Raw genomic sequence first — 14,768 nt, 5'->3', positions numbered from 1 at the left:
ACCCTTGGTCCATCAAAGTCAGTATTGTCTTCTCAGACTGGCAGCGGCTCTCCAGGGTCACAAGCTGAGGTTTTTCACACCTATTTGGCTGGACCCTTTTTTGGAGATGCCAGGGATTGAACCTGGGACTTTCTGCTTCCCAAGCAGATGCTCTACCACTGAGCCACTGTCCGTCCCTCACCGTCCCTGGTGGCATTGGGCAGGTGAGATGGCTGTCTGTCCGTATCCACTGGCCTCTGCCCTGGCTTTTGTCTGCCTCCTCGACTTGGGATGCTTTTCTGGTTCAGTAATCATGTAGCCGTACGTGCTGTCTTACGGGGTGGTTCTTGCGCACCCTTTGGCAACATAGGGGCAGAAACAGGCAGCTGGCCTTGCCCCGCAGGAGAGCTTCTCTGAGTCACACGACCCTTCCTTTGCTTTGCAGGCATCTCGCTCAGCAGCCTGAGCGACAACCTCTTTGTTCTTCACGTCGTCCAGCAAGATAACAAGCAGAAGGTAACAGTTTGCATGCTCGGAAAACAGCCGGGACATTGCATGTTGAACTCTGACTTGGCATCTTGTCAGGGCCGGCGCGTGGGAGTCAGAGACCTAGGCGATTACCTAGGGCGCCAGCTCCCAGCAGGGGCGAGTGTCGGGTGCCCCCTGCCCGCTCGCACCGTCCCTGAACCTCTGACTGGGCTCTGAGGGATCAGAGGAACTCCTCAGCGGCCGGAAAGAACAGTGCTTCCCATCCTCAGTGCCCTCTGAACTCAGAGAGCACCTGGGAGGGGAAGCGCTGCGTGTTCTTTCTGGGCGCTGAGGGGTCGGAGGAATTCCCCGTGTATGCCTTTAAACCTGAAGTTATTGTTGGTTGTATATGATAAACACTCCAAATGTCTATTGGGGATATCGAGCATTTTAATTCAAACATTTCTCAGCCGAACGCCACTGTCATTAGTTCCTTCAAGCCAGCATAAGATGCTGCGGTCACAGGTGCAGTGCAGAGGGCCCTATAGGAGAGGTGAAATGTAGTGACGATCTTGGTCTTTCTCAAGGAAAGGGCGATTGGAAGAAAGCCAGAAGGGCTTATGTGAACCGGCACCTGAGAAAGGGAGGCCCGGGTGTCAAGTGAGGGCCCTTAGAATCCCCATCCCTTATATAAACTTGGAGAGCGCTGGTGAGAGGAAGCACTGAGTGCCCAGCATGATGACGTCACCTCTGGGTGACATCACCATGCCGCGCATGATAATGTTTTCCTTGGGGGTGGACATGTGTTGGGGTTCTGCCTCGGATGGCAGAACCCCACACGCTGGGCCTGCACTTTGTGATGTGCAACCAGTTTGGTGTAGTGGTTAAGTGTGCGGACTCTTATCTGGGAGAACCAGATTTGATTCCCTACTCCTCCACTTGCACCTGCTAGCTTAGCCTTGAGTCAGCCATGGCTTTTGTAGGAGTTGTCCTTGAAAGGGCAGCTGCTGCAAGAGCTCTCTCAGCCCCACCCACTTCACAGGGTGTCTGTTGTCGGGGAGGAAGATAAAGGAGATTGTGAGCCACTCTGAGACTCTGAAATTCGGAGTGGAGGGCAGGATATAAATCCAATGTCGTCGTCTTCTTCAACCAGGCCTCATTTGGGGCAGGAGCTCACAGGAGCTCCGGAAGTTCTGAATGTCATTGTGCTCTTTCTGTTCCTACCCCCTCCCCCCAGAAAATCTTGCTTCTGGGCACCATTGTTCAAACCCCCCTGTGAGAATTTTGCTGATCTCTTAAGATCTGACAAACTTTCTAATATTTGCCCTCACAAAAAATGGGAAAATAACCCAAAACATATAAAGCAGAGAGATGGAAATCTTCCTCATGCCACTGTGGCCACATAGGAGAAAGTCATTCTAGAAGTATGATGGGAGCCGTGTTCCCTCTAAGCTGAGTTAGCGTGAGCTAGCTCACAGATTTTTAGCCTCCAGCTCACACCTTTTTGCCTTAGCTCAGGAAGGATGACCCCAGAGCACACTAGTTTATGCAGCAGCTCACAACTTTAATGCCAGCAGCTCACAAAGCAGAATTTTTGCTCACAGGACTCTGCAGCTTAGAGGGAACATTGGATAGGAGTAAGGTTTCATTTTGACAACTATAATTCCAGAAGCATTTTAAGGGAGATGCTGAGCTGATATAATTTAGTACGCCTTCCGGTGATGGCAGGGGTTGTGTGACATATGCAAATGAGTTGTGCTAATGAGGCCCAGCCCCTCTTTTCCTACAGAATGACCCCTGCAACCATTGTGTCTACAACTTGGGGGCGGGTGTTTGATTTGGGGATGGGGAACTGGCAGTGGCTCCTTCCTGTACTTTTTGGCAGTCCCTGAACCTACCTGGAAAGACCTGTCGGGTTTGCCTTTCAGGGAGATGTTGTGCTGCAGAGCGATTTTGTAATTGAGACGCTGACCAAGGTTGCCATCTGTGCCAACAAAGTGAATAATGTCAACATCAACCAGGGCAGGTGAGTTGCCCGTGGCCAGGGAGGAGCCTGCGGGAGCTCTCGGGGCTAGGCATTTCTTGGCCGTGTCTGCTTGCTGCTTTTACAACTAAGAAAACCCGGTGCCTGAGGCTTGTGGATTTCTCTGGCTGCGGTTCAGCATTTGGCTCTGTATCATAATAAGAGCCCAAAGAGACCAGTTTAGCTCGAGCTTGGGACCTAAGCAGGATTAGGTGGGCCTGTGGTTGGTACTTGGGAGGAAGGCAACGGCGAACCACCACTGCTCACCTCTTGCCTGGAACACCACATGAATGGAGTTGCCAGGGTCTGTTGTGACTCGACTGTACTTTCGTGTCTTTTCTGAATCCTCATTATCATCGTGAGTCAAAGGCTGCTGTTAACTGAAAGTTCCGAGTTCTGGGATGTAACTCACTCTCGTGTCTGTAATGTTGCATTAACGGCAGTGACCTAATCTACAGGGCGACGGTGTAGAACAGGGGTGGCCAAACTGCAGCTCAGGAGCCACATCTGGCTCCATCACACATATTGCGTGGCTCTCAAAGCCCTCACCACCCCATTGGCCAGCTTGGAGAAGGTGCTTGTCTCTTTAAATCACTTCTAAGCCAAGCCAGCCAGCGGCGTGGAGAATGCATTTAAAATTAACTTTGCTTTCTTTGCTTCCCTTCCCTTCTTCCTCCTCAATTCTATTTGCCTTCCTTCCTTCCTTGAGCCAGTTTGATGTAGTGATTAAGTGTGTGGACTCTTATCTGGAAGAACCGGGTTCAGTTCCCCACTCCTCCACTTGTAGCTGCTGGGATGGCCTTGGGTTAGCCATAGCTCTCGTAGGAGTTGTCCTTGAAAGGGCAGCTGTTGTGAGAGCCCTCTCAGCCCCACCCATCTCACAGGGTGTCTGTTGTGGGGGGAGAAGATAGAGGAGATTGTAAGCCGCTCTGAGTCTGATTCAGAGAGAAGAGCGGGGGGTAAATCTGCAGTCAACTCCTTCCTTCCTTCCTTCCTTCCTTGTGGCCAAACATCTGACATTCATGTCTTTCACCTCTCAGACATCTGATGTTTATTCTATGTGGCTGTTCCATTAAGCAAGTCTGGCCACCCCTGATGTAGATGAAGCACTTTGGGAATTGCGGGGACAGGGAAGGGAAGCACTCCGCAGTGCGTTCATTTCATCATTCTCATCTCAGCTTGCCAGAGCTGTGTCGATTGTGCAAGGACTGGAGGTTGTGCCCATTGACGCAGTAGCTGCCCACACTGTGGCATCTTCCAAATATTGCAAAACTTAGCTAAGGCAGAGTTGGAACGCCTTCGTTGGGGAGTAGCTGTGAACTCTTCTTCCTTCTCCGCAGCATAAAATTCACAGTTGGGCAAGGCAAAGAAGGCATCATTGACTTCACATCAGGATCTGAACTACTCATAGCCAAAGCCAAGAATGGCCATCTTGCTGTGGTGAGTGTCGAGTTGCTCGGCGCCTGTTTGTATGTCGAAAGGAGGGCCATTCCACCTCATCTTGAGCCGCTTTCGATAGATTGCTTCATTCTCTTGGCCAGCATGTGCAGTTCCTGTTCTGTTTCCCCCATCTGGTGCACCTGTGCTGACAACAGGAAAGACCCTGCCCCCTCCTCCCAAGTCCAAAACTTACCCCTTTTGGTTTGTCACTAACTTCCTTTGCCTTGTGTCTATTCTGTTGTCTGTGGATCAGCAAAATGCTTATTCCACCGTGACCTGGAATGTGTAGCCACCAAGGAGAGTCCCATCCTACCAAAATTCCTTCTCCCCCCCCCCGCCAAATCTCTTATCTAAGTCCCTAAATATTATACTTCAAGAATATAAGGTAGCCTCACGATGGTATTTAACCCCTATCCGCCTGTAACATTTATCTCCTGGAGGCTCCTTAGATTGCTGGAAAGGCTGCGGTGCGGTAGGTTCTTACTTACAAAGTTGGTGGCTGTGCACAATTATCGCTGCATTCTGGCGATCCGTTCTCTCTCGAATTGCAAGACTCACTGGACAGGTAGTACCATTCTCTCCCCCAATTAATCCGCTAAAATGGAAAACTGCTGAATCTCCATCCGTACAGACTTGGGCATTGAAACTGTGGGAATATTTCCTCCTAGACAAAGTAGCAAGTTCCCATAGTTCTTCCATACATCTCAGGAGAAGAAAATCAATACTACGAAAGTGGAAGCCCTCCGTGAATTGGAAATTCAGTCCCTCCTGTGCCTCATCCTCACTAACCCATGAAAAATACCTCTCATTGTTAGTCTTATGCTAGGTTGTCTTAAGAGCCAGTTTGGCGTAATGGTTAAGTGCGCGGACTCTTATCTGGGAGATCCGGGTTTGATTCCCCACTCCTCCACTTGCACCTGCTGGAATGGCCTTGGGTCAGCCGTAGCTCTGGCAGAGGTTGTCCTTGAAAGGGCAGCTGCTGTGAGAGTCCTCTCAGCCTCACCCACCTCACAGGGCATCTGTTGTGGGGGAGGAAGGGAAAGGAGATTGTGAGCCGCTCTGAGACTCTTCGGAGTGGAGGGCGGGATATAAATCCAATATCATCATCATAAGACTAGAACGTATCTAATGAAACTTGGTAACTTTTCTTTCCTGTTGCTTAAATGGTCTCAACCACTCAAATCTGTTTCCTGTTTGATTATTTATTTATTTTGTAATGCACCCCCTTTATGTATTGAGTAGTTAGTTAATTTGATTTGTATCCCGCCCTCCCCACCGAAGCAGGCTCAGTAGGCATTTCTGTGGCTATATTTATGCTTCAATATGCGTTTTGATGTAACTCATTTATTGCCCAATAAACTGGTTTATCTATTTTAAAGAAAATTTCCCCAAACTGCTGTCTTCAATATTTAGTTGTCTTCCTGGCTTATGAACCCAGATTACTGATTTTAACGGAGCAGAGCTTCCTGTTAGCTAGGATAAGGGAAAGCCATCCCGGGAGGTGACGTGCTTTGGACTAATGGTTGAGAGCGGTCATAAAACCTGCCATCACTTCTGTTACCTGCGTCTCTTCCTCAGGTGGCCCCTCGTTTGAATTCTCGATGACGAAAGCTGCCCGTTTGGATGGACTTCCCTCTTGACTACTTCCTGTGATCTCTGGCTGGACTTTTCCCCTGCCGCCGCCACCCTTCCCGGAGGAGATGCGGGGCTGCTTTACTGAAATCCTTGATCGCTACCAAAGACCTGCACATCCAAAGAATCCACCTTTTAATCATATCCTTGGTTTACATCCCACGAGGCAAAAGCCGCCCGCCTCCTTCCTTGTAGCGCGTGTGGCCTGTGCGGCCCCACTGACTCCTGTTTGCACATCAGCCAGCGAGAGGGGGGGAATCTGCAGAGTTGGATCAGCCAACTGAGCAAAATGCCAAACTTTATACTACAAAATATTCTATGAAGAATTTTTTTTTTTCTTTTAAAGATTTTTGATGCTTCGTATGAAAATACTAAAAGCCATAATGTATAAATTAGTACATTTTGTAAATAATGTCCATTTAGCTCACAGTATGGGATGTTTGCACTACGGAGGTCATTATTTGGGATTGGGAGGGTCGCGGCGCTCCCATGTTTTTGTTGCCTTTCCTAGGTTCACGGGGGCTCTGCCAGCTGCAACGTCTCCATCGCCCATTTCTTTCCCACACCTCCGGAGCCTTTTGCTCGAATGGCTTGGCTGCGTACCTGCGCTCTGCAATCCTGTCCCGATCTAGTTCAGGGTTCCCCAGCGTGGCGTCCACGGGCATCATGATGCTCACTGAGGCTTCCCTTGGTGCCCGCTGAGCTTTTCAGAAAGCGGGTGAGACTGTTGCGATGCAGGGGCTTGCTATTGGCTGCCCTCGTTCGAATGAAAGGGTTTTCCACAGTTGCAATAGCAGCAGCAGCAGCCGCTGAAAGAAGTGGTAAGCGAGCACCTGGATGTTCTTTCATTAATTTGTGGTTCCAGCCTCCCCCTTCAGGCTCTCCTTTTCATTCCTTCTCTTTCTCCCTTCCTCCCCGCTGGACCTTCCTTCGTTCCCTTTTATTCCTTCTGTGGCATACTTGGAACATGAGAAGTCTTACATTTGACTCCACTTCCCCCAGCAGCCATTCTAAGCTAGTCATTTGGGAGCCATACTCGACCTCAATTCCAAAGGCGCCCCGACAGGATTGCAAAAGTTGGGAACCCAGGGGCCAGCATTTCTCCAGGCCAGCCTGCCCTTTCTTAAACCCCATTCTCAGTTCACTTCAGGAACGCCTCTGCAAAACGCCACTCCCCAAATAGTAGTGCTTAGCTGTTGCCGGTGGAGCCCCACCTTCCAGTCACAAGTGCTTCAAAGATAATTTTTTTTAAAAGCAACATTATTGCTGCTACAACACTAATCTCCGTTTTAAGACGACGGATGTCATTCACCGATTATTTCTCCCCCCCCCCTTTATTTACTAGCACTTTTATGTCAAATAGTTCTTTTGGCGCACGCGATCGATGCACACAATGCTGATGGATTCAGACGTTCTGCCTTTTTAATCGCCTGTTTGCGCTTGATTCATTCTAACTTTTTTCATAGGACAATTAGCCAGAGAATAATGAAGTTTTCGCTGCCACATCCCGTTAAGACAACCGAGGGTTGTGATTTTTTTTTTTTTGGTTCAGCTGTCCCGCCCCCCTCGCCGTGTTCATCCATCCTTCATTGGGCAGGAAACAACTTTGGTACAAAAACCTGGAAACAAGCTTCTTCCACGGTCCCACCTGCAAGAGGTTTCTTTAAGGCAGGTCGAGTTGCATCACCAGCTAGAAAGCTTGTGCATGATGTATCATTCTTGTTTCTCTGCTGAAGCCCCCGACTAGTGCCAGTGGTCTCTCCAAAGGCCCAGTGGGTTTTCTTTTCCTTTTTGGGGATAAATGCTGTTTTATGGTGTCGTGTATATAAGATATAATGCTCTATGCACTGTGCTAGGTAAATCAAGATTATTACTTGCCAAATAAATTTTTACTAAAATTTTGGTTGGGTGTTAACAGTGACTGATTTAAAAGTATCCTGCTTTAATTGGCACATGCAGAAAACTGTATCAACAATTGTCTTTTTGCACACTCAAATGCCACCTTCTGCTCAAGCCAGACACCACTGAAATAGCCGTCCTGTGGGCCCATCAAGTTTGGCCTTTCCACAAACACAAACGCTTTGCGTTTGTAAGGAACACAAGGGAAACCAGGAATTCTGCTCAACACCCCCAGGTGTGCTAGTCCTATTATGAGACTGTTCTTAGCTCTACTAAGGCAGTTTGGTGTAGTAGTTAAGTGCAAGGACTCTATAATCTGGGCAAAACAAGTTTGATTCCTCACTTCTACACATGCACGTGTTGGGGTTATCTTGGGTCAGCCAGAGTTCTCTCAGTCCCACCTTATCTCCACAGGGTGTCTTTTGTGGGCAAAGGGAGATTCTAAGCTGCTCTTGATATTCTGTGTGAAGGTTGGGGTAAAAATCCAAACTTTTCTTCTACTACTATCACACTTGTTTTTATTAAACCAAAAAAATGAGGGGGGAGGGAGGTTGGACAACGCTCCATAAATTGTAAGAATTTATAAACAAATACTAGCTGAGTGAGTGATATTATGAAGGAAAATCAGATGTTCATTTTGCAGAAGAGCCTATTTGGCCCCCTACAAAAAGAATACATTTAGTGCTATGTATTATGGCATCCCCTAATTAATTAGATGGGCATCAAATCAGATTAAGCAATCACAAGAAAAAGTTTTTACGTATGATGAGGGAGTGAAACTCTCCCACATGCTATTTCAAAAATGCGCATGGAACCTATTTGCAAGTTTCTAAACCTGCCCTAGATCTAGAGGATTCAAAGGCTGATGGACAAGGTTCTAACCTGTATTTTAGTCCCAGTAAGACCCACCCATGTTTACTGGATTTGTTAATTAGGTGCCCACCTGAACAGAAGCAGCCTTTCCACTCTTGACTAATTGTAGGGCATGGCTAAGAAAGCTGCTTTAGAGCCAGTTTGGTGTAGTGGTTAAGTGTGTGGACTCTTATCTGGGAGAACCGGTTTGATTCCCCACTCCTTCACTTGCAGCTGCTGGAATGGCCTTGGGTTAGCCAGAGCTCTTGCAGACATTGTCCTTGAAAGGGCAGCTGCTGTGAGAGCCCTTAGCCCACCCACCTAACAGGGTGTCTGTTGTGGGGGGGGAGAAGATAGAGGAGATTGTAAACTGCTCTGAGACTGATTCAGAGAGAAAGGCGGAGTATAAATCTGCAGCCATCTTCTTCCTTATAGTTATCCCAGCATAGATTATGTCCTCCTGGGGCTGCTTTCCGAAGTCCCACATGAAGTCCTCTGTGCATATCAAGGCTGCCCATCTCCTGCCACAAAGCAGCCCCGTATGTTACAGTCTGGCGGCAGGTTTCTTGTCTCCATACGTTCCAAGGATTCCTGTATTCTCCCACAAATGAAACTTCTCAGATGATTGTTTCAAGATATATGGATTAAAAACCACCCACTGGCGATAAAGGCAAGGTATAAAATTACGTAAATGGACAAACAGCAGCCACAACTTGCACAAAAGCAACTCTAGACCACCCCAATGTTGACTTGCTCATCGAGCAGGTAAACAACACAAATAGCAAGGGCATGGATGCTGGCCACATAGATAAGGTGATATAGCACTTCCCCGGGAATTCTGTAGTGGTCTTTCTGCTCTTGTGTGCGTGTCAAGTGCCATCAGATCTCCGCCAGCTTCTGCCGGCCCTGCAGGGTTTTCAAGTCAAGAGATGTTCTTGAGGTTGTTTGCCGTTCCCTGCCTCTGCATATTCCTTGGTGACGGTCCCCCATCCAAATACTAACCAGGGCTGACCCCGATGAGCTTCTGAGATCTCACGAGATCAGGCAAACCTAAGGCCATCTAGCTCTTATTAACACAATGATTTTGCAGCTGGACAAATGGAAAGGCTGAGGAAAAATTCTTTCTGAGCCCCCCCTGTGGGGAGATCCCCCCCCCCCCAATCTGAGCTTATTTCAAACCATGCAAGCTGTCCCTTCCATCCCTTTAGGCCAGAGATTTTCACGTTTTCACAGCAGACTTTTTACGGGGTGGTTTGCCACTGCCTTCCCCAGTCATCTACACTCCCCCCACCTCCCGCCTAGCAAGCTGGGTACTCGTTTTACCGACCTCAGAAGGATGGAAGGCTGAGTCAACCTGGAGCTGGCTACCTGAATCCAGCATCCGCCGGGATCGAACTCAGGTCGTGAGCGGAGGGCTCCGACTGCAGTACCGCAGCTTTACCACTCTGCACCACAGGGCACCCCTATTTAGGCAGAAGGCAGGCCGATGCTACCATTTTGTCTGCTTTCTGCTCCAAGAATTGGAAGCCATTTGAAAGAGTGCATTGCTTGTGCATTTGCTCCTTGTTTCACACTGTCACCTCTGGAAGAGAGAGACTGCAGGTTTCCCTGATGTTCTAGGTAACTCTGACTGCAGGGCAAGGAGCCTGTTTCTAAGCCCAAGTAATAAAAATGCCCCAACTGTTGACGTTTCCATTTTTAATTTTTTTTTTATTTTTCCAACTGCACTAAGATATTTGCTTCACCTGTGACACCACAAATATTTGAAATTATTTCTTGAAAAACGAAGCTTAAAATTTCATAAATATAACTGAACAGTACAATTCTTGTGTGGTTTAGATAATGCATGTTATGTTGATGCAGCAGAAGTTTCAGGTCCCCCCCCCCCCCCCCAGGGAAAAATGTATGGAAAATGTTTTATTCTTAAACCTTCTTGTTGAACCTGTGCGGTGTCATCCTCAGAGTAAGGAAGCACCAGCTATTTCCTATCCTGTGCCTATGGGAACAAAAGCTGAGCGCATGAAGTAGTAAGTTTGTCTGGGGGGGGGGGGACAGATACCAACACACTAACAGCCATCTGAAACGCAAGTGTCACATAAAAATAGCTAAAAGGGGTCTTAGAAACAAGTACAAGGAGAGGGACAGTGCAGTAAAGTGAAAGCAAGCAGCCTTAAACCAGTTTAGCAACCTGGCTGGATTGAGAAATGTTTGCTGTGAAGGAGAGAAAGGGCTATTAAGGCTCAAGCCCACTTGGCTCGTTAGCTTAGGAGTGCAGCTGCTGCTTCTGAGAGGGAGGGCAGCTGTCACCCTGCACAATGGGGAAGCATCAAGGAACCAGGGCGCCCCCTTTTTTCGCGGGTACTTCTTGCAAAAGCCTCCCTCCACCGCCACAAAAATGCAACGCTGCCGCTACCTCCCACCTGACTCGGGCCTCTTATGGATTTGGACCTGATCGGGCCACTTTGCTGCTGCATCACTCTCGCGGTTCTGCCCAGGTATCATCTGGAATTCAAGCAACCTGTGCCCAAAGGCTTACTCACTCTCCGTCTTTCTGCTCCACGTCCGGCCCTTAAGCTGGAGACAAGCCAGTCAAGGATGGGGGCCAAGAGGGTCGGGAAAAGTTTGCCAGGCAAAGATCAAGGAGGGCATCTTCTTTACAAAATGTGGCCTGGGAACACCGAACACACTGAAGCTGCTGAGAGACAGCAAACTGGACCGTGCAGCACTGACCCACATGACCATAGCGTCTCAAAGAGGGAAACGACATTTGAAGCATCTCCACCAAAGGAAAGGGTTACCAAATGTATATGAGCCCTACATGCACACAAGCCTGTCCCCCGAATCCCAGGGAGAGGATGGGCAGTTCCAAAGCCCTGAGAGCCAGGAGCTCTCTTCACTAGAAGATGCTGGCATAGCATCTGGTGCTGGAGCTCTTCCACAGCTTCACCCTTGGTTTGACCCAGATGGACGCCAAGCGCTATTAGGAAAGGGGGCTGGCCAGCAGTGGAAGCCTTTTCCCGGTTCGGAAGAGAGTCAGAGGTGCAGAATCTTTACACAGCATTTTTATTTATCCAACACTCTCACCGCTCAGTTCAAGGGGAAAGCCCAGAGGAAACTAAAAGGCAAGGAGATAGTTCAGACAAGGTGGACGGTGCAAGGGATTACCAGGAAAGAAGAATAAAGCGACACAAGAAAACACTTTCCAGGGGGGGGGGGTGTTACGTAGGATTTTCCCCACAATCCCTGCAGGGTCTTGCCAGCCCATGGCTAAAGGGGACTGAACACTGCTTACAGCGGAGAACTTTTGAACGGAAAGAGCTGGCGTAAATCAGAGAAGGCGGGTTTTCGAGGGCGTGATCTAGCTCAACCTGAATGCAAGCTCTGACAAGTGGCCTTGGGGGAGGGGGGTACGCCTCTGTGCTTCCCTGGGACAGTATTCCCTTGGGTTGCAACGCTTAAGCAGGCGAGCCGCCTGAGGTGAGTTCAGTGCCCAGGTTTGTGCGTGACATACGGCTACACATTTAGATCTGCACACTCTCATCTGGGACGTTCTGATTAAGTTCCTGGCAGCGGCTCTCCCTGAAATCTCTTTTTCTCTTTTCCCCTGCTCCTTTGTTCTACCTGCATCTCTAAAACGGCTGCTACCCGGGAAAAGCAGTGGTAGTATTTGGCATCGTTTTAATTTAGGGTTGTTTTATTTAAGTTTAATGTTAATTCCATGCTGTGTTTCAGTAAGAACAATACAGATCCTGTATCTGTGGCTCCAGTCAGATATCCAGTAGTACAAATTAGCTTCAAGTTACACATACTGAACAAAAGAGGTTGAGCTAGCGAGGGGGGGGGGGGAGGGGAGAGAAAAATATTGAACACACATGCAGGCTGTTTTTTTTTTTTTTAAACGCCACCTTCAATGCTAACCTGCTTGGAGGGAAAATGAGAAGGCAAGAATGAGCAGCCACGGATTGCTGAACTGTTACCAGCACTGTCTTCTTGTAGCAAGATCTCAGCACAGTTTGGTTTTTTTTTTGTCTGTGTGTGTGTGTGTGTGTTTGTTGGTGTTGTTCTCTTTTACAGCAAAACCATTACAAAGAACTGTTTCAATGCAACCTGTAACTTCAAGCTAAACACCCAATTAATTTTAAACACTGGTATAAAATTGTTTAAACAATTATAAAAAAAAGGAAAAAAATTGCCACTGCGTGCACCCTTTGCACAGCGCAACAAGCCTCCCTCTCTAGGATTTCTAACGGCTTCCAGATGTCACCTTCGACCCCTGACAGAAGACCACAGAGTGACAAGGGAGAAAAAAAGCCTCTATGCAGCCAGTCTGGTTAGTGTCTTAAAGAAACTGGACGCTGGCACCAGTCAAATCCACAGACATTCACTCTTGCCTTTAAAGAAATTTTCAATTGTGTAAAAAAAAAAAAAATTAAACCAACAAGGGCAGGAACCTAAATTCTGGGAGGCATCGCAAACAATCGATTGGATGGTTCCCAGTGACACTGAGGGGCTGGGGAGGGCGGGGGGGGGGGGAGAGGTGACAGGGGACAGAGATGGGGGGATCTCTTATTGGCCTTTATGTCTCACTGGTTCTCATCTTCCACATCCTGCAGCGCTTCTTTACTCTGTTCTTCACCTGGAAAGGAAAAAAAAATCGTCAAATCCAAACGCTTGTAGGAGAAGATAAACGGAGAAAGAATGTTAGCAGCCATGCCTGTCCAAAATAAAAAAACAAAAACCCAGACCACAATCCACAAAATACCTTTTATTGTGACCAACCCCAGTAAACTTTCCAGTTGCTCCTAACAAAAGGTATTGTGCAAATTGTGGGTAAGCTCTGCTTTCCTGCTGGTTCATGACATTTTCCAGAGAAAGCCTGCCACAGATGTGGACAGGATATTCAGCGCTGTAGTAACTGATATGTGGACAAAGAAACGACCCCGTGGGAATGCAATGAACAGTCAAGGGAAGAATACAAGGTACAAAGCCCCAGCTTTTTTGTCTTGGAAAAGCTTGCAAGCCACTGAAGTTTTTTTCCCCCAAGTCACCTTGCTTCCATCATCAAAAGAAACCACTTGCAATGAGAGAAGAAAAACACAGTTTTGGTGACTTGTGTCTTGGAAGCAATACAATGTTAGTCAAGCCTACAAACCTGCAACTTTGCAAGCAAGCCCCACGCATGGGAGGGCAGCCAAGGAACCCGGGGCCCAAGGACATGTACGGTTACTGTCATCCTCATGTGCTTCCTATTAATTTGGAGTCACCTGACCAGACTGGAGCATGCAATGAAAAAAAAAAACCAGCTTATTCTGCTGTGCTCTGTCAAGGACAAAGTCATGCCCGGCCAAACGCGCGCGCACACACACACTCTTGCCACACACACACAGTTCCCTAATACCAGTGAACACACATCAAATGTTGCTTGAGACAAGCCCAAGTCATGCAGAAGTACCACAGTCGGCACTCCAAGGCAGTCCTCTCAACAGTTACAAGGAGCTTGTCACTGCAGAGAATGTGACCATCAGGACTGTTACTGGAGCCCATGAAAGGGCAAGCCCAGGAGAAATCTATAAACCAGAATTTAATGTTTACTGTTAGGGGATGAATAGAAAATCCAAGCATGCTCTAGTGTCCCATCACCAGAATACTAGGTGAACAACCAAACATTCCTGAATGCCCATAGTCCTAGCAGCTAGAATAACCCAGTTTAGACCAAGCTCATCAGAGCATTGAAATGGTCAGCCATGGTTGGTATTTGGATAGGAGACCACCAAGGAAGACCAAGATTGCTATGCAGAGGCAGGCAATGGTCAGCTACCTCTTCCTTGGTGGTCTCGCATACAAGCACCAACCAGATCTGATGAGGTTGAGCTACCCTGGGCTACTGGTCTTTAATTACAAGGAGGCTGGAGTGCACTCAACCCCAGAATGGACCCAAGACACAAGCAGGATTAGTGACCGAGATGAAAACTGAGAGGTTCACAGAGTCATCATTGAAGACTTACAAAGTAGGATTTAGAAAATGAACAGGTGAAATCCTTTAGGAATCTACACAACAGAAAAGGGGAAAAACCAGGAATTACAGAGAAGATACAAACGTAAGAAATGACGAACATGAGTATTTGAGTGGCGTGAAATGGGGAGGGAGGGAAATGTAGTTCTGCTTCTGCAGGCATCAGATGGCAAACAGACCAGAAAACGGGAAGCTCATAAGTATGCCTAGCTAAGACCACCTCAGTCGTTTCACACAGTTGTTTGGTCATTACTAGAAATACTGTCAAAAGAAACTCCTCTCCAGTAACTTGGAGATAGGACACACACACACCAAACCTCCAAGGGAATTTGCAATTATGAACCAGTACACTGTCTTTCCTAAGTAGGAGCAATTAGGGTGACTATTACTCCTGACAGTGATTTCCCTACCTTCCTGAAATATTATCTTGTGGAAAGTATGGCCAGACTTCCAACTTTTCAT

General features: G+C 47.8%; 2 protein-coding genes across 3 annotated transcripts in view; one reads left to right on the top strand and one right to left on the bottom strand.

The window, feature by feature from the left end:
- MYO1C (myosin IC) overlaps positions 1–7,443 on the top strand; it is a 57,946-nt gene extending 50,503 nt beyond the window's left edge. Inside the window, exons 29-32 of the mRNA XM_060259050.1 lie at positions 425–495; positions 2,376–2,473; positions 3,811–3,910; positions 5,489–7,443. Coding sequence (XP_060115033.1) covers positions 425–495; positions 2,376–2,473; positions 3,811–3,910; positions 5,489–5,515 — 296 coding nt within the window. The 3' untranslated portion in view covers positions 5,516–7,443. The remainder of the gene's footprint in view (positions 1–424; positions 496–2,375; positions 2,474–3,810; positions 3,911–5,488) is intronic.
- Positions 7,444–11,966: 4,523 nt separating this feature from the next.
- Positions 11,967–14,768, bottom strand: part of YWHAE (tyrosine 3-monooxygenase/tryptophan 5-monooxygenase activation protein epsilon) — a 32,795-nt gene continuing 29,993 nt past the window's right edge. The window contains exons 6-7 of one of the 2 annotated variants that reach the window (XM_060259467.1): positions 14,299–14,341; positions 12,681–12,929 (exon numbers count right to left, since the gene is read on the bottom strand). In XM_060259467.1, the coding sequence (XP_060115450.1) occupies positions 14,334–14,341 (8 nt within the window). In that variant the 3' untranslated portion in view covers positions 12,681–12,929; positions 14,299–14,333. Of the gene's footprint in view, positions 12,930–14,298; positions 14,342–14,768 lie in introns of both variants that reach the window. The other variant, XM_060259465.1, reaches the window with a different exon arrangement.

This window comes from Heteronotia binoei, chromosome 18 (assembly GCF_032191835.1).
Source record: "Heteronotia binoei isolate CCM8104 ecotype False Entrance Well chromosome 18, APGP_CSIRO_Hbin_v1, whole genome shotgun sequence".
Classification (NCBI taxonomy): Eukaryota; Metazoa; Chordata; class Lepidosauria; order Squamata; family Gekkonidae; genus Heteronotia; species Heteronotia binoei.
The sequence above is the reverse complement of the archived record's forward strand: the minus strand, read 5'-3'. Positions and strand labels throughout refer to the sequence as shown.